General features: G+C 50.7%; 3 protein-coding genes across 5 annotated transcripts; all 3 read left to right on the forward strand.

Moving 5' to 3' along the window:
- Window positions 1-1,099: 1,099 nt before the first annotated feature.
- LOC137604829 (serine/threonine-protein kinase Nek5) lies at window positions 1,100-7,333 on the forward strand. 3 transcript variants are annotated; one of them, XR_011037672.1, is made up of 22 exons: window positions 1,100-1,265; window positions 1,594-1,718; window positions 1,884-1,980; window positions 2,069-2,166; window positions 2,262-2,345; window positions 2,467-2,537; window positions 2,691-2,777; window positions 2,975-3,029; window positions 3,121-3,234; window positions 3,334-3,420; window positions 3,598-3,673; window positions 3,871-3,962; window positions 4,039-4,073; window positions 4,171-4,350; window positions 4,572-4,806; window positions 4,902-4,982; window positions 5,097-5,198; window positions 5,281-5,322; window positions 5,427-5,507; window positions 5,573-5,705; window positions 7,015-7,160; window positions 7,267-7,333. XR_011037672.1 is itself a non-coding variant. In XM_068328970.1 (22 exons), the coding sequence occupies exons 2-22, from the start codon at window positions 1,599-1,601 to the stop codon at window positions 6,215-6,217; spliced, it is 2,217 nt and encodes a 738-aa protein (XP_068185071.1). In that variant the 5' UTR covers window positions 1,100-1,265; window positions 1,594-1,598; the 3' UTR covers window positions 6,218-6,257. The 3 variants fall into 3 exon arrangements, 2 of the variants coding, with proteins under 2 accessions (XP_068185071.1, XP_068185069.1); XM_068328970.1 differs by lacking the exons at window positions 7,015-7,160; window positions 7,267-7,333 and adding an exon at window positions 5,947-6,257 and having other exon boundaries at window positions 4,572-4,650; window positions 4,717-4,806; window positions 5,573-5,847; XM_068328968.1 differs by lacking the exons at window positions 7,015-7,160; window positions 7,267-7,333 and adding an exon at window positions 5,947-6,257 and having other exon boundaries at window positions 5,573-5,847.
- med4 (mediator complex subunit 4) lies at window positions 7,090-8,910 on the forward strand. The gene is made up of 8 exons (XM_068330289.1): window positions 7,090-7,160; window positions 7,267-7,333; window positions 7,405-7,575; window positions 7,744-7,801; window positions 7,921-8,007; window positions 8,098-8,229; window positions 8,304-8,459; window positions 8,702-8,910. Exons 1-8 carry the CDS (start codon window positions 7,090-7,092, stop codon window positions 8,908-8,910), a joined length of 951 nt encoding a protein of 316 aa, XP_068186390.1.
- Window positions 8,911-8,992: 82 nt separating this feature from the next.
- On the forward strand, window positions 8,993-17,880 carry sucla2 (succinate-CoA ligase ADP-forming subunit beta). Its single transcript, XM_068328980.1, has 11 exons — window positions 8,993-9,126; window positions 10,119-10,272; window positions 12,278-12,377; window positions 12,511-12,673; window positions 13,306-13,434; window positions 14,168-14,306; window positions 14,446-14,607; window positions 14,855-14,997; window positions 15,068-15,188; window positions 15,456-15,544; window positions 16,858-17,880. Exons 1-11 carry the CDS (start codon window positions 9,046-9,048, stop codon window positions 16,930-16,932), a joined length of 1,356 nt encoding a protein of 451 aa, XP_068185081.1. The 5' UTR covers window positions 8,993-9,045; the 3' UTR covers window positions 16,933-17,880.
- The last annotated feature ends 30 nt before the right edge of the window (window positions 17,881-17,910 follow it).

The raw sequence follows: 17,910 nt of genomic DNA on the forward strand, positions 1-17,910 counted from the left end.
GTCCGATATTTCCGTCGGCATGCTTCAGCTAAATTCCGTCGGCATGCGGAAATAGCGGCGTTAGCGAAAATAGCGGCGCTAGCGAGCGGCGCTAGCGAGCGAAAAAGTAAAGTTTTAGCCTTTTTTCCGTAAAAATAACAACGCCACTGTGGCTATAGTCTAAAAACCTTGTAGCCAATCTGGAATTTACTTCGCCTATGGCGAAGTGGCGAATGGCTAGCGCAAGCCCAGCAGTGGGGGGGGGGCTGAGGGGTGGGCGGGGCTGAGAGGTGGGTGGTGCTGAGGGGTGGGTGGTGCCTGATGCTAAAAGCCTTCTGTGTGTTGTTGAACTAATTTGTGTAGATAATCTGATCCAAACCACCAGTAAATAAACCAATAAACAAACCAAACCACTGGTCTGGAATGAGTTTGTCTCCCTCAGGGTAACGCCGCCGGACAGGTCTGGACCCAGTATCAGGTCCAGACCTGGGACTGGGTCCAGACACAGGACAGGGTTTAAAACTACCACAGTGTAGCATCAGCTAAAGCTGAAAGAAAACACCTCACTGTTCATCCCCCATGGGGAAACTAGCTGGTTCTGGTTAGTTAACTAGTACCAGCTGTAACTACTATCCGGTGTAACTAGTACCAGGTTTAACTAGTATCAGCCGTAACTAGTAGATGTGTGGTGATGGTCATGTGACACAGGCTTGGCTCTTACTGGATCTAGATAGACTTCACAGTGCATCATGGGAAATGTATGCGATGTCACCATCTCAACACACTTGAGATGTGATGGTGATGATGCAAGAAGATAATAATACAATAATTTGATGTTTATTTCATCCTTAATGCACGGATCGGCTTTAAACGTAATGCTGTGACGTTTTCTGTGGAAAAATAATCAACTGCTGACGTCATCAGCAATCAATAATGTTTGCAGGACTTTCACAGAGGAAATGCAGCTTGAATTTATTGGAAATAAAAGTATAGAAATAAACGCACAACTACTTGAAGTTCGGGACCTTCATCACTTGATAAAATTGTTAGAAATTTTATTTTTTTAAAAATAGCATCCAGACCAGTGAAAACGTAAAAATCAGGATCGATAAAATGACCGGAAATCAACGGCTGGACGGACTGGAGCGTCTTCATTAATTATGCACTGCAGCTCCCAGAATCCCTTGCGGGTCTCCCCTTCAGGTTCGGCGTGTGGACGCTCGGCCGCCATTCAGTACCGTTCCCGCCGTCCGGACCGGTTCCGGTCCAGCGGAGGCGCGCTGACGGTAAGAGCACCGCTGTTAGCATGCTATCATGGAGCTGGCGGCCGTGTTTACGTTTCCATGGCAACAGGCTACTGTTGCTTAGCGACGTGAAGTTACCCAAACTTCCAACCTGCTCTGACGTGATAACGCAGTGTGACCTGGGTCCCGAGGGGCGCGCGCTCCGTTCGTTAAACCTTTATTGAATTGTTGAGTGTTCCAGTGAACGACGTCATGACGTCATGAAAGCGTGAACCGGGTTCGGCCAGGGGGGCCTGACACGCCCAACGCTACTGATGAGTCAGGTGTTCTGTGTGACGACGTCATCCGCGTGTGTTCTGGGCGTCCTCAGGTGTGATGGACGGTTATGAGGTCATCCGTCAGGTGGGGGAGGGTGCGTTTGGTAAAGCCTTCCTGGTGCGGGACAAACGGGGCGGAGACAGACGGTGTGTGGTCAAACAGATCGACCACAGGAAGGTAAGCCTCACACAGCACCTCCCATCAATTCAAACTGATTCAAAGTAGTTCATACTGGTTCAAACTGGTTTGAACCGGTTTAAACCAGTTTGAACCGGTTTAAACCAGTTTGAACCGGTTTAAACCATTTCAAGACCAGTTCAGTTGTGTTGTGTTCATGGTCAGATGTCAGTGAAGGAAAAAGAAGCTTCGCAGAAGGAAGTGACGCTGCTGTCCAAGATGAAGCACCCAAACATCGTCACCTTCGTCACATCGTTTCAAGGTGAGGGAGGTCACACACGCAGGTGATCATGTGACCGATGACATCACAGTGTGTGTGTGTGTGTGTGTGTGTGTGTGTGTGTGTGTAGAGCGGGGCAGCCTGTACATAGTGATGGAGTACTGTGATGGAGGAGATCTGATGAAGAGGATCAACCTGCAGAGAGGAGTCCCCTTCACCGAGGAGCAGGTACGCACACACACACACACACACAAACACACACACACACACACACCTCTTGTATGACCGGTGTGTGTGTGTGTGTGTGTGTGTGTGCTGCTCAGATTGTGGACTGGTTCGTTCAGATCTGTCTGGGACTCAAACATATCCATGACAAAAAGGTTCTCCACCGAGACATCAAAGCGCAGGTACCTGCCACACACACACACACACACACACACACACACACACACACACACACACACACACAGACACACACACAGCCAATCAGCTGCCAGCACAGTCCTCACCTGCATCTTCATCCTCCAGAACATCTTCCTCACCAACGGAGGAACCAGAACCAAACTCGGAGACTTTGGAATAGCAAGAATATTGAACCAGTCAGTATGAACACACACACACAGACACACAGACACACACACACACGTGTTAAAATGTGTTAAAGCTTCAGGTGTGTTGACGCTCTGTGAACAGTGTGTTGTTGTTATTGTTGTTATTGTTGCGCTATTCTAATTGTTATTGTTGTTGTGCAGCACCATGGAGATGGCCCACACCTGTGTTGGCACGCCCTACTACCTGTCCCCCGAAATCTGTGAGAGCCGGCCCTACAACAACAAGACGTATGGACATGCCCTATTCACACCACGCCCCGTTCACACCACGCCCCGTTGACACCACGCCCCGTTCACATGTGTTGAGGTCTACTGTAATATCCTATAATACTACAATACAAATAAAAATCAAAGTGTGTGTGTGTGTGTGTGTGTGTGTGTGTGTGTGTGTGTGTGTGTGTGTGTGTGTGTGTGTGTGACTGCAGGGATCTCTGGTCTCTGGGTTGTGTCCTGTATGAACTCTGCACCCTGAGGCATCCGGTGAGCTCCACGCTAACGTTAACGCTATCACTGAGCATTTGCTCAGGGATAGCATTAGCTATCATTGAGCTAACGCTATCACTGTTATAAGTTTGAAGGCATCAGTCTGCGTCAGCTGATCAGTAAAATCTGTGGGGGGCGTTACCCTCCAGTCCCCGCCCACTACTCGTCTGACCTCCGTCAGCTGGTTGGTCATCTGTTCAAGGTCAGAGTTCTGGATTTTAATTGGTTGATTTGTTTGTAATGACGTGGACCTGACCTGACTCGTATGACGGTGTGTTCTGATTGGGCGGTTTGGGTCCAGGTGAACCCTCGGGACCGCCCCTCTGTCAGCTCCGTCCTGCGCCGGCCCCTCCTTCAGATACACGTCAGCAGACACCTGGACCCCCAGGTGAAGAACCCCATTGGTCCGCTGTCAACCACTGAGGTGTTGGTCCTCCAGTGGGCCCCGCCCCTCCAGTGGTTCCCACCCCTCCAGTAGACCCCGCCCCTCCAGAATGGCTGCAGAACCTCCTGCCGTGAGGCGCCGGCTGAGAACACGCGTGTGTGTGTGTGTGTGTGTATTCAGGTGTCGATGGAGGAGTTCAGCCCCGCCCTTCTTCAGAGGGAAAGACTGGCACCGCTAAAGCAGCCAATCAGGACAGGTAACAGAACCAACGTTCACCTGAAGGTCTGACAGGACCTGAACCCTAACCCAGACAACAAACAACAACAAACAAACAACAACAACCACAGACAACAACAACAGAAAACAACAAACAACAACAGCTCTGCTCCTGTGGCCCTCACGCTTCCAGCTGACAGACGAGCATTCTTCCTCTTCTGTGGTGTCTGTCCTCAGGTGGCCTGCAGAGGTTCACACCTGCACCCCGGCGGGCTGCTGGACCGGACCGGAGGGCCCCCGTCAGGGCGACGCCCCCACCCCACCACAGAGTAGCCATTACAGTCGTTACCAGTGATGTTCGTATGTGTTGTTGTGTCTGTTGTTCACCATCATGTCTGTCAGCAGCATCTTCATCACAGAGCAGCGGGGCAGGAGCACAGGTGATGACGATGAAGATTATGATGGTGATGGTGATGGTGATGATGATGGTGATGAAGACGACCTCTCACAGGTGAACCACCTTTGTCTCTGCTATAGGGTCACTGAGCAACAGCCAATCAGACGTTACCAGCAGTACCACGCCCAGCTGGACGCCATCCAGAGGAGACATCAGGAGGCTCCTCCTCTGGCTCCTCCTCCTCTGGCTCCTCCTCCTCCGGCTCCTCCTCCTGCTGGTCTTCAGGAACAGTGTGGAGACGCCGTGGAGCCATATCAGCTGTAAGAGGACACACCGTCAACAGGCGGGGCAACAGCAGACACGGAAGTAGATCAGATTCAGTTCCAGCCATTCTTGTCGTCACCATGACGACGCTCCACAGCACTGATTAGTGTTCGATTGATCGACTGATGACTTCAGCACTCCATGTCTTTCATTAGCATATTGTTGCAACGCTGGTAACGTGTAGCATTAAGACTTGTGTGTGTGTGTGTGTGTGCAGTGTGGCTGCAGCCTGTCAGCAGTACCAGCAGAGGAGGCAGGAGGCGGGGCGCTACAAGCTGAGAGCAGAGCAGCAGCTGGTAGGAGATGCTTGCATGCCTGCTGCTGCACCAGAACCACAACCACAACCACCGTCTCACCACCAGGGTCTGCGTCCGTGCACTGCTGAGCACCACAGGAAGCAGGAGGTGGAGAACCAACACACACCTGAGCACAACAGGAAGCAGGGGCAGCAGGTGTGACCAGGAGGAAGCAGAGGGTCTACTGCAGGACCCTATGAGAGCAGGGTCACACTGTGTGTGTATGTATGTGTATTTGTGTGTGTGTGCAGGAGTACCTCCGTCAGCTGGGGGCCATCAGACATCAGTATCAGCAGGAGATGAGGCAGAGGAGGCTGAGGGATGAAGCCGAGGTAACGGCCCTCCTCATCCTCACTCTTCATCCTGTTGGATCTGGTGGGTTCTGGTTCTGGACCCACCAGGCCAGAGGGGGCAGGGTTCACTTATCAGGTATGAAACTGCTTCAGTCTCCTCAGGCTCAGCCACGACATGACCAGAGAACCTTTGTGGTGGAGAACCCCGGAGAACCTGCCAGAGGCCCTGCCCAGGACCGACGCCCACCTGTCCAGGTAGAGGAGACCGCTGGACCTCCATCGTCCTCATGTCCTCCACATCTGGACCTGAAGGCTGGTCCCATCTGTTTGTGTGCAGGAGGAGAAAAATGGAGAGAGGGGAGCAGAGAGGAGACGCCAGGTGACGACACATCAGAAACCAGACTGTTTCACTGTGTGAACCTGGACTGTTTCACTGTGTGAACCTGGACTGTTTCACTGCGTGAACCTGGACTGTTTCTGCAGAGGGGAATCATGTTTGAGATCCGATTGGACGATGCAGACGATGCTGTGGAGGAAGAGGTGGAGTCTGGAAGGCGGGGCCAGGTGAACCCGTCTCTGTCCTTCCTGTCTTCTTCTGGTTCTGTGTCTCATTCTGACCCTCTGGACAGGAAGTGGACACTCTGACCTGGACTCTGGACTTCCTGGAGGGTGAGGAGGGGGGCGGACGCAGGCGGTGGCAGGACGGCCCCCCCCGCAGCCTACTGGACGCCCTGGCTCACGCCCACCTGATGTCAGCGACAGGTCAGACACCATCACTGACCCGTCTACACCCACAACCACAAGGGGAGGAGGACGAGGGGCGGGTGGGGGAGGAAGATCAGGAGAGGGAGGAGTCTGATGTGGACGAGGAGCGTCTGGAGCCGAGGTCAGACGATGACGACACGTAAGTTCTTCCTAGCTTATACAAGACCACACGTACACACACACGTACACACACACACACACACACACACACACACTCTTTCTCGCTGTCTGTCTCCAGGAACTTCGAGGACTCGGGGGACGAGCTCCGGGGGGGTGGCGGCTGCCTCCAGCTATGTGTCCTGGAGGATGAGGAGCAGGCGGAGGAAGACGAGGCCGGAGACACTGAACAGAAGCTGTCCTCTGGGCTTACGGGGGTCGCTTCCTGTGAGGGAGGGGTTGCTTCCTGTGATGGGGGGGGCACTCCCTGTGAGGAGGGGGGTCGGTCTCAATATTCTGGTGGGACTGGAACCACACAGAACCAGACCTCAGTGGACAGACGCCTGACTTGAAACGGTCTGATGGACACCAGCAGATTGTTATAGTTATATATTATTATTATTATGAGTGTTATATAATATTTATATTACATTTTATTTGATTATATATTATTTTATTATTTTTATTACATCATTGCTATATTATTATTGGATTATATATTATTATATTGTATTTTAATTATATTTTTATTTTATAATTTTATTTTATTAGTATATTTTATTTCATTATATTTAATTGATGTTGATATTATTATAAGAATATTTTTTTATTTTTTTTCTTACATTCTCTATGGGGTTGATTGTTTCTTCTACATCATCATTCACTCATCAGTAGGTCACTTGTTGGGGGGGGGGGGGTCATCACCCCAGACGTTTGATTGGCTCCTAATGAGAACGGATGGTCTGACTCCTCCTCTGTACATGAACCCTTTCAAAATAAAAGTTCTCTTAACATTCCAGCAGTTTCACGGAAAGTTCGAAATGATAGACAGGAAGTTAACATCAAACACAAACAAGCTTCTTTTTATTGACTAATTAAACTTCCTCAGACATGAGCAGCTGGTTTTAAATTATGTATGTGAAAATAAAGTTGAATAAAAAAATATTAAATTACAAAAAGATAAAAAATTTAAGATTAAAGTGTACACACGGAAGACAGTAAAGTAAGTTTTAGACAAGATTTTTTTTATAGGTTCCAACCAGACGTGTGTCTGTAAATATATATAATTTTATAGCTACAGACTTCATTCCGTAGTTTTGACGGTAATTAAAAAATATACGCTAATATTTTATTATTATATACAAACCAGGTCGAGTCCAGAGGAAGAAAAAGAAGTAGTGTAAACGTCACTTCCTGTCCGGCGCATTCGTGAGGCGGAGTAAAGATGGCGGCGGCCGAGAAATCAACGAAAGAGCGGCTTCTGACGGTGCTGGACGACCTGGAGGTTTTATCTCGGTAAGGTTCCGGGTTCGGGTTCGGGTTCCGGCGTCCCGACGTGGTTCTCGGCGCTAACGGCTAACAGTTGAAGGCTAACGGCTAACTGCGGCCTCCTGCGTTCCAGGGAGCTGATCGAGATGCTCGCTCTGTCCCGGAGTCAGAAGCTGCCCCCGCCGGGAGAGGACGCTCAGGTGAGGCGGGACTGTCCGGGTCGGGTCGGGCGGCGGGTGACGGTCGGCCTCACCCTGCGGTGTGTCTGCAGGTGCTGAGCCTGCTGGTGCGGAGGGACCGGGAGTTCCAGGAGCTGATGGCGGTGGCCCGGCGGCAGGGCTCCGTCCAGCAGGAGATGCAGCGGCTGGAGAAGGAGGTGGACCGGAGGGACAGCGACGTGCAGCAGCTGCAGAAGCAGCTGAAGGAGGCGCAGCACATCCTGGTGGGTCCCGGGCCGCTGGCCCGCTGGCTAGTTGCCCCCTGTTGACCTGTTTGCCCCCTGCTGATCCGTTTGACCCCTTCTGATCCATTTGCCCCCTGCCGACCCGTTTGCCCCCCGCTGGTGTGCTGGTTTATGTCTGTAGTTGGTTCTGATGGTCTCCCCCCCCAGGCCACTGCTGTGTACCAGGCCAAAGAGAAGCTCAAGTCCATTGATAAAGCCAGGAGAGGTGAGCTGCCACGCCTCTGGCCCCGCCCTCACTGGGTGTGGCTCCATTAACCCTGGTTCTGTTCTGGTTCTCCTATGGTCCTCCTATGGTTCTCCTCTGGTTCTCCTCTGGTCCTCCAGGAAGCATCTCCTCAGAAGAAATCATCAAGTACGCCCACCGGATCAGCGCCAGCAACGCCGTGTGCGCGCCGCTCAACTGGGTCCCAGGTAGGCCCCCAGAGGCCACGCCCCTCCATCTGTGGAAGCAGGTGTGTGGGCGTGGCATGTGATGTCATTAACACACACACATGTGCTCAGGTGACCCGCGCCGCCCCTACCCCACCGACCTGGAGATGCGCAGCGGGATGCTGGGTCACATGGCCAACCTGCCCACCAATGGGGTCAACGGACACCTGCCGGGCGACGCCCTGGCTGCTGGGAGGCTCCCAGGTAAGTAGCCCCACCCACAGCCCCGCCCATAGGCTCCAGGTAGGACATGTTGGTGACTGACCTGTGCCCCCCAGACGTGTTGACGCCCCACTACCCATGGCAGTCTGACGTCGCTGTGGGGATCCTGCCCCCTCACCATGGCAACGACCTCAGCCTGGAGCCCCCGGGGCACAACAAGGAGAACGAGGACGACGTGGAAAACATGTCCACCGACTCGTCCAGCAGCAGCAGTGACTCCGACTGAATGTGTGTGTGGGTTGGGGGCGTGGCTGTGGTGTAAATAATGTGTGTGTAAATAAAGACTTATGGACGGTTCTTTCAGATGTGCTTCAGGCTCTGTGTGAGACAAATGTTTATGCTCAAAAAATAATTTGTTGCAGTCAGGCCATCCTGAGGGGGTGGAGCCTCTCTGGGAGTGGGAGGAGCCTCTCAGCTGAGGGTGAATGTAGTTTCTTCTCACGCATGTGAGCAGAACCAATCAGAGACCAGAATGCATTTATTTATTTGGGGCGTGAGCTGGAGGTCCAGAGCTTCCTGGACCACCACGACTTCCTGGACCACCAGGACTTCCTGGACCATCACGACTTCCTGGACCACCAGGACTTCCTGGACCACCAGGACTTCCTGACCACCAGGAGCTGGATCCGACCGTCGTTGCCGTGGCAACGTTTTATTGTCTGATCAAAGCAGATGGTCGGAGCATCTGATTGGTTGTCGTCGTAGCAGCGCGAGCCGGCGGGCCTGAAGCCAGAAGGCGGCGCCAGTGACGGAGGCGGGCCAGCTCACTGCGCATGCGCAGCAGTCTACACTTGAGACATGGCGTCCCTGCTCTGCGGCCGTTTGGCGGCCGGCCTGAGACACTCCGCGGCCAGAGGCAGCCTCCGCTCCGCGGCACAGGTGAGTCTGTCCCACCCCGCGACGGGGGGGTCCGGCCAGGGCCGCTGGGGGGATCTGAGCTCCTCCGGACCCCCCCAGCTGTCCCGAACCCACAGGGTCAGTTTGACATTAGCCTCAGCGAGCTAACAGTTGCTAGCGCTAGCACAGCTAGCTGTCACTGAGCGGCTCTGAAGGGGGGGGTCATGGTGACCTCCGTGGAGGGGGGGTCCCGATACCCCCGCCCCCCGGACGAACGGATTACGCTGCTTGAAAGAAAAAATAGAAAAAACACGTAGGGTAAACAACAACCGGAAACAGTCACACCCGAGAGGGGGGGGTCGTTGTGTTGGTGTGTGTGTGTGTGTGTGTGTGTGTGTGTGTGTGTGTGTGTGTGTGTGTGTGTGTGTGTGTGTGTGTCGTTGTGTTTGTATGTATGTGACGCTGTGTTGGTGTGTGTGTGTGTGTGTATGTGTGTGTGTGAAGTTGTGTTGGTGTGTGTGTGTGTGTGTGTGTGTGTGTGTGTGTGTGTGTGTGTGTGTGTATGTGTGTGTGTGAAGTTGTGTTGGTGTGTGTGTGTGTGTGTGTGTGAAGTTGTGTTTGTATGTATGTGACGCTGTGTGTGTGTGTGTGTGTGTGTGTGTGTGTGTATGTGTGTGTGTGAAGTTGTGTTGGTGTGTGTGTGTGTGTGTGTGTGTGTGAAGTTGTGTTGGTGTGTGTGTGTGTGTGTGTGTGTGTGTGACGTTGTGTTGGTGCGTGTGACGTGTGTGTGTGTGACGTTGTGTGCGTGACGTTGTGTATGTGTGTGTGACGTTGTGTATGTGTGTGTGACGTTGTGTATGTGTGTGTGACGTTGTGTATGTGTGTGTGACCTTTGTGTATGTGTGCGTGACGTTGTGTATGTGTGTGTGACGTTGTGTATGTGTGTGTGACGTTGTGTATGTGTGTGTGACGTTGTGTATGTGTGTGTGACGTTGTGTATGTGTGTGTGACGTTGTGTTGCTCCTGTTCCCCAGGTGCTGGGCGTGTCCGGGGGCGTGTCCCAGCAGAGGAGCCTGTCCCTACATGAGTACATGAGCATTGGTCTCTTGAAGGAGGCTGGGATCTCCGTTCCTGCTGGTATGGTGGCCAGCTCCTCCGAGGAGGCCTACGCCGTGGCCAAGCAGATCGGTGAGTCACGGGGGCTGCCCCCCCCCCCCGCTGGTCCAGCTGGGGTCGTCAGGGTTCCTCTGGGTTCTTCAGGGTTCCTCTGGCTCGTGGTGACCTTTGTGTGTCTCAGTTCAGTCTAATCATAGCCTCCTGGTCCAGGGGGTCACATGACACCACCCTAGAAGGTCCTGGAGAGGTGTAGCTGGAACCAGTGATATGACCTCTGGAAATGTCCTTTTCATCTTGCTTCTTCTACTACAGCTAGTCCTCAACTTACAAACATTTGACTTTAGAACGTTCATAGATATGAACAAACGTGCTTCACCATATCTGACTTATCATCCTGCAGTTGCCCTTTCTGCCACAACCCCCACAGGGACAGCACCACTGTGTTTATGCAGCTCCAGCACTCCCCCCCCCGTTGATGTTTGGTGTCTCTGTTAGCTCAGAGCGTCAGGCTCCTCACCCCATTGGATACTTTACTCTTTATCATGATGCTAAAGCTAAAGCTAGTGGAGATAGTGGTAGTGGTGACCATCTCTCTGATGACAACTCTGACTCTGACAACAATAACTCCTCCCCCCTCCTCCTCCTTCATTCTAAAGCAGTGGTTCTTGACCTGGGTTCGATCGAGCCCTAGGGGTTCGGTGAGTCGGCCTCAGAGGTTCGGCGGAGACAGAGGTCAGAACAAAACACCCAACACGATGTGTCGGGTGTTTTTGCCGAACATAAACGAATCACTGTTTACGTTTGTCACATCATGTCAATTTGTGATGACACGCCCCCCTCAGCCATCACTGGCTGCAGGTGATTACGCTACATCGATTAGCCTACCTGTGCTACATGGGATTTCAGTGGTCGATTTATGCCTGTCATGATGGCACGTCATCTGATTGCTTTCTTAATATTTAATTCATAGTAACTATGTTGAGCAAAAAAAAAGTGGTCAGACGAATATGTGCAATGTGAATTTACATGTACTGAATAACGGAACGTGATGGGAGTCAGCGTTCTGCATGATTGGCAATGTGAAGTTGAGCAACTCTAGTCTGGGACTGGCAAAAGTAACACTTCCTTAAGCTTCATGGAAAAAAAAAAAAGAAACAGACTTTGCTGTGAAAATGACATAAGAGTAGCACTTGCCAAGGTGAAACCACACATATCTGAACTGGTTTCTCAATAACAACAGCAGAAGTCACACTGATTTGCAGGTAGGTCATTTCATGTGAGTTCATGCACTGTCTTGGTTTTGTTCTTTGAAAAAGGTGACATTAATGCACAATTCATTAAATACACCAGTAAAACATATGTGCATGTCTTAAATTTGAAAAAAATTGTTTTGTTTTGTTTTTTTACTAAAGAAGGGTTAGGTGAGTGAGCATAGGAAACCTGCAGGGTTCGGTACCTCCAACAAGGTTAAGAACCACTGCTCTAAAGCTCAGCTACATGCTACAGTACCATAAAGTGGATAATCAACAGCTGATCTGACTCTGAAGTTACCTTACATTACTGCAGTATTTTATTAATCTGGGTTGTTTTAATGTCCTGGAATTGTTTCTGATCAGTCTGAGGGAATAGAACTTTAGTATTTATAGTAATGACATTACTTTAGTAGTTAGAGTAGTAATGACATTACTTTAGTATTTAGAGTAGTAACGACATTTAAATGACCTCGGAGATTAGAGGTTTAAATTTAATAAGTAATGACCGACAACAATTCAATTACAAACAGCCTCTAGGAACCAGTTGTGTCTGTAATTTGAGGACTACTCGTTTGTAGGTTGAACACTACTTGTTCGTAGGTTGAGGACTACTTGTCCTCCTCCTTTTTATTCTTCTGGTTCCAAACTTCCAGCTGGCGAGTTCTGATGGTGGCACCACAAAACTAATAAAAATTAACCCTGACCCTGAACCCTGACCCCTGACCCCAAACCCTGTTCCTAACACCTAACCCTGACCCCGACCCTGACCCAGATGACTGGTTAACCCCTCCTAGCCTGTCTGGCTGACTGCTGTCTGGTTCCAGGCTCTAAGGACCTGGTGGTGAAGGCTCAGGTTCTGGCTGGAGGCCGGGGAAAGGGGACGTTTGAGGGCGGCCTGAAGGGCGGAGTCAAGATCGTGTACTCGTAAGTAATCCAGGCCTCATCTGCGTCGTCATTGGTTCCACTTCCTGTTTTGTGTCTTAGGGGGGAGGAGCTTGATAGTTTTAGGAGCACGGGGGGTCACGTATCCTCACCAACCAGACAATCTCCTCCTCAGGCCAGAAGAGGCCCGGGACATTTCCTCCCAGATGATTGGTCGAAAGCTGTACACCAAGCAGACTGGGGAGGCGGGGCGTATCTGCAACCAGGTGTTCATCTGTGAGCGCAGGTACCCACGAAGAGAGTACTACTTCGCCATCACCATGGAGAGATCCTACCAGGTGAGGGCCCGCAGTGGCAGCTGTAGACTGGCTGTTAGCCTCCGTGGCTAGCCGTCCCGGCTAGCTGCCCCCGGTTGCTAGCTGCCCCCGGTTGCTAGCTGCCCCTGGTTTATAGGGACTGGTTTTTGGACTGTTTTTGCTGCCCAGTCACCTCATCACTGTTTTCTTTATGTTCTGATCTCATGATGCTTTGCTCAGAGTGACACCGTGTTCACTCTGACAATTGTTGTTCCATTGTAAGTTTCTCTATCCCCTGTTCCAGTCGTCATGACGATAAAAGCCTGGTGATGGTGATGATGATGATGATGATGATAGTGGTGATGATGATGATGGTGGTGATGGTGATGATGATGATGATGGTGATGATAATGGTGACGGTGATTATAATGATGATGGTGATGGTGGTAATGGTGATGATGATGGTGATTATGCTGATGATGGTGATGATGGTGATGGTGATGATGATGATGGTGGTCATGGTGATAATGGTGGTGATGGTGATAAATGTGATGATGGTGGTGATGATGATGATAGGAACCAGCGTTTCCTCCATTCCGCGTCTCATAGGAACACACAGCTGCGTGTTTGGGAACACGTGTCCTGGAGCAGTGACCTCTGACCTCCTCCCACAGGGACCTGTACTGATTGGCAGCTCCCAGGGGGGCGTGAACATCGAGGATGTGGCAGCAGAGAACCCTGACGCCATCGTGAAGGAGCCCATCGACATCGTGGAGGGAATCCGGATGGAGCAGGCCATCAAGGTAGGTCAACGCCTGACGGTGGGAGGGGCTGGGGGAACCTGATGAATGAAGTGGGGGGGTGAAGAACTACAAAGTTCAGAAATGCATTACTTTATAACTTTTTTACATTACAGTGTATGTAAATAACAGTTTATAACACAAGAACATATATAACAAATATATTATGTAACATATAACATATATTATTATAACATACATAGTATAACATACATAATAACGTATGTAATAACATAATATATATTATAATATATGATAACGTATATATTATAACATTTTTAATATTTAATAACATATATAAAATAATATATATAATAACATGTATTATAACATTTATTATCATATACATAATAACATGTATTATAACATATTTGCTGTCCTGGTTCTGAACTGGTCGTCAGATATAATTGATCTGTTTTATTTGGGTAGACGGTCTGAAGCCACGTTTTTGGCTCCACGTTTGTTTAGCTCTCTCTGCCCTTCTCCCTCCCCCTCCTGGAGGACCACTTCAAGCGTCTGGATGTTATGCTAGAGGTATCTGTTGTCATGGTGACCACAGACTCGATATGTCTGACGCTGAAGGCTGGACTCCATCGATGCTCCTCCAGACTATCTTCATTATGTCTGTGCTTTGGTTATACCTCCAGAGGTGGGGGGGTTCTGGGCTGTGGCGCGCCCTTGAGATGCAGCGGTTCTGATGGGTGGTTGGTCTCACATGTCGGTTTGGTTCCTTCAGGTCGCTCAGAAGATGGGCTTCCCAGCGGCGCTGGTGAACGAGGCAGCAGAGAACATGGTGAAGCTCTACAACCTGTTCATCCAGTACGACGCCTCCATGGTGGAGATCAACCCCATGGTGGAGGACTCGTCCGGCTCCGGTACGCCCCCCAGCCACTCAGGAGTCAGTTCTGACCTGTAGGAGCTGCAAGGGCCCCCGGTGGCCTCAGGGCCCTGCTGGTGGTGGTTCTGTAGCTTCTGGGTGGGGGGCTGCTCTGACCCTGGTCTCCTGCTCCACAGTGATGTGTATGGACGCCAAGATCAACTTCGACTCCAACGCCGAGTACCGGCAGAAGAAGGTGTTCAGCATGCAGGACTGGACCCAGGAGGACCCGCGGGACCGACAGGCCGCCAAGGCCGACCTCAACTACATTGGGCTGGACGGCACCATTGGCTGCCTGGGTCAGTGTGATGTCACCGGGGGGCGGGGCAGTGCGGCACTGGAGGTCGTATGATTTGATATGTGAAATTAGATCCCAGTGTAAACGAGACGTTCTGATTGGTTGGAGAAAACGGCGTGGTTTGAAGCCTCTGCTCACGTGTCGTTCTGGTAACGTCCAGATGGAGCGCTGCTCCCGGTTAGTGGTGTGGACGGCACCAGTGCGCCTCACGGCTGCGCCTGTGTCTCAATGGTGGATGTTGTTTCCAGTCAATGGGGCGGGGCTTGCCATGGCTACCATGGACATCATCAAACTGCACGGCGGCACGCCGGCCAACTTCCTTGACGTGGGGGGAGGAGCCACAACCCAACAGGTGACGGAGGCCTTCAAGCTGATCACGTCTGACAGGAAGGTGAGGACCGGTGCTGCTGGAGGTCACTGGGGGGGTGATGCTGGGGCTAAACTGTGATGACCTCACCCAGGTTCAGGCCATCCTGGTGAACATCTTTGGAGGTATCATGAGGTGTGACGTCATCGCCAAAGGCATCATCATGGCTGTGATCGATCTGGACCTCAAGATCCCCATCGTGGTGCGACTACAAGGTAGAGCGCTCCAAGCACCGTCCAGGTTCTGAACCGTCAGCAAAGATCTGGACGCTCTATCTGTCCCTCCATCGCTCCTCTTTTCATCCCTCTTTCGGTCGCTCTCCTTTCAGTCGCTCTTCTTTCAGTCGCTCTTCTTTCAGTCGCTCTTCTTTCTGTTGCTCTTCTTTCTGTCGCTCTTCTTTCTGTCGCTCTTCTTTCTGTCGCCCTTCTTTCAGTCGGTCTGTCGCTCCGTCCTCAGATGTTGACGTTTTTCCTCCGTTGCAGGAACCCGCGTGGACGACGCCAAAGCTCTGATCGCTGCCAGTCCCCTGAAGATCCTGGCCTGTGACGACCTGGACGAAGCTGCAAAAATGGTGGGTACCACCCCCGGGGTGTGGGAATGGACTAATCTGGGTGGGCGGGGGTCAGTCCACAAGGACTGGACCTAGGACCAGAGGGAGAGGTACCAGTTCCCCTCAGGGGCAGAGGTGCCCCTGAGCAAGGCACCAAACCCCACAACCCTTAGTTACTGTTAGTCATACTAACTAATACGGGCTGTCACTTTAACGGGTTAATTAGATTAATTAATCACGCTGCAAATTAACGCGCTATAAAAATTAACGCAATTAACCGCGAGTGGCAAATTTGGCCCATTGAGGGACCCGTAGGCTGCAGTGACGTCACTTCGTACCGGTGCCACTAGTCAAAAGCAGGGTGACTGACAACAGAGATGGACGTGACACAGGAGAGCGAGGCAAGCCCACTCGGGCCTTTGGGCGGAAAGTTCATTTATAAAAAGAACAAAGACGGGACTATCGACAAAATAGCAGTGATTCTGCGCTAGACTCCTCCCAGTCTGCCCCAGGGCAGCTGTGGCTACACACGTAGTTTACCATCACCAAGTATGAAGGAGGAGTGAATGAATAATGCATCCGATGTAAAGCGTCTTTGAGTGTCCAGAAAAGCGCTATGTAAATCTAATCCATTATTATTATTATTATTATTATTTATACCTTTTGTAAAAGAGAATTTTCATATCCCCGAAGCAGCTCCAGGCTAAAGTATCATTTAAATGCAAAACATGTCAAGGACACAGTTATCTGTTGTCAGTTCCTGTAAAGTTAGCTTAGGAAAAGCCTGTTGGCATTTTGCTATTGATGTTGCCTTATTTAGAGGCATGTTATACTATTAATTTTGAATTGATGTATTGAGTCAGCTTTAGTATTCATTTTGATTGAGAGTCTGCTTATGTGCCTATATGAGCCTTATTTTATTTCTGAATTTTATTTATTTTATTTAACTGTATTTGTATTGCATTTTTGAGAAATGCACCTGGTCTAACTGGTTTGCTGATGTGCTTGGCCTTTTTTGTTTTGAATTTCTTTTATAAAGCACACTTAATCAATAAAAGTGTGGAATTCAAATCTTCTCTTCTTGGTGTATTCTATTGATTAGTCATGCATTACAATTTTGTAATGTAATTCAAATTATTTATTTGGGGGCCTTTAGCAGGTATGAGATTAAAATGTGATTAGATTAATTAATTACAAATCCTGTAGTTAATTGGATTAATTTTTTTAATTGCCTGACAGCACTAGTAACCAAGTAACTCGGTAACCAGGTGGTCCTCAGGTGAGCGGTGCTAGCGTTAGCTGAGCGGTTGACCAGGTGTGTCTTGTGTCCACAGGTGGTGAAGCTCTCTGAAATCGTGTCTCTGGCTAAAGAAGCTCAGGTGGACATCACCTTCCAGCTGCCCATCTAACACACCTGGACGTCCCCACCACAACACCCCCCCCCCAAACCCTTACCCTAACCCCCCCAGACATTTACCTTCCTCTAACACTGCATGGGTGGGCAAAGCTCAGTCCACAAGGACCCGCATGGCGGGTCCCTCTATCCAGACATCTCCAGCTGTGATACGCACAAGCTCCTCCCACTTCAACCAGTCTGTTTACTCCAGTTCCTGTTGAGACGCCCCCCAGCGATGAGAGCAGGCTCCCCACACTCCTCTAGCAGCAGCTGGAACTTTGTTTACATGTTTCCAGCTACTGATGTTTGTAAACAAGGCACCGGCTCTGAAGGGATCCCTCCCCCTTAGCGTTGTGCTATCATGCTGACACTCCCACCATCCTGGAGGCGGGGTCCACCCCTTAGGTGGCGTCAGGTTCCTTCAGCCTTGGCTCCGCCCACCAATGACCCGCCTGTGGAACCACTTGGGTTCTGTTAGCTCCAGCTTTAGCTGGCTTTAGCTAAATGAGCCAATGTTAGCTCTGATGCTGATGCAGGCAATGTTGTCCTGCTGACTAGCTAGCTTTATCTCGAGTTAGCTGTGTTGCTACATACATGCTGACCTTCTTTGCGGTGTCTGTTGTCTGATTTGTTGACGGAGCTGCCAGGGCGTCCTGCCTGTGAAGCGCGTGATTGGCTAACGAGGCGTCATGCACGTGGTGTTGGACCCACCCACAGGATGACATAATCTCCGCAGCACTTCCTGGTTGGAGTCGGTTCTGTTCGCTTCTATCTCCTACTGTCACACCTCAGCTTCTCTGTCAGATCAAGGTTCCTCCCCCAGACGCTGGAACGCCGTCTGTTGGCCCCGCCCTCTCGTCGTGGGGCCTAAAATCTTGTAAATAACCAAAGGATGTTCTGTAAAATATTTAATCTCCTGTTCAACAGTAGAGCAAAGAGGAAATAAAGCCTGAGAATGTCAGCGTGTCTGGTGTCAGTTCTGTCCCTCTGG

Source organism: Antennarius striatus, chromosome 12, assembly GCF_040054535.1.
Source record: "Antennarius striatus isolate MH-2024 chromosome 12, ASM4005453v1, whole genome shotgun sequence".
Lineage (NCBI taxonomy): Eukaryota > Metazoa > Chordata > Actinopteri > Lophiiformes > Antennariidae > Antennarius > Antennarius striatus.

Coding starts and splice junctions, on each gene's coding strand:
- sucla2 (XM_068328980.1), top strand. CDS start 9,046: ATGGCGTCCCTGCTCTGCGGCCGTTTGGCGGCCGGCCTGAGACACTCC. Junction 14,307..14,445: donor GGAGGACTCGTCCGGCTCCG/GTACGCCCCCCA, acceptor CCTGCTCCACAG/TGATGTGTATGGACGCCAAG. Junction 14,998..15,067: donor TGATCACGTCTGACAGGAAG/GTGAGGACCGGT, acceptor GACCTCACCCAG/GTTCAGGCCATCCTGGTGAA.
- LOC137604829 (XM_068328968.1), top strand. CDS start 1,599: ATGGACGGTTATGAGGTCATCCGTCAGGTGGGGGAGGGTGCGTTTGGT. Junction 3,421..3,597: donor GCAGACACCTGGACCCCCAG/GTGAAGAACCCC, acceptor GTGTGTATTCAG/GTGTCGATGGAGGAGTTCAG. Junction 4,983..5,096: donor GGCTGAGGGATGAAGCCGAG/GTAACGGCCCTC, acceptor AAACTGCTTCAG/TCTCCTCAGGCTCAGCCACG.
- med4 (XM_068330289.1), top strand. CDS start 7,090: ATGGCGGCGGCCGAGAAATCAACGAAAGAGCGGCTTCTGACGGTGCTG. Junction 7,161..7,266: donor GACCTGGAGGTTTTATCTCG/GTAAGGTTCCGG, acceptor CCTGCGTTCCAG/GGAGCTGATCGAGATGCTCG. Junction 8,230..8,303: donor GGCTGCTGGGAGGCTCCCAG/GTAAGTAGCCCC, acceptor TGTGCCCCCCAG/ACGTGTTGACGCCCCACTAC.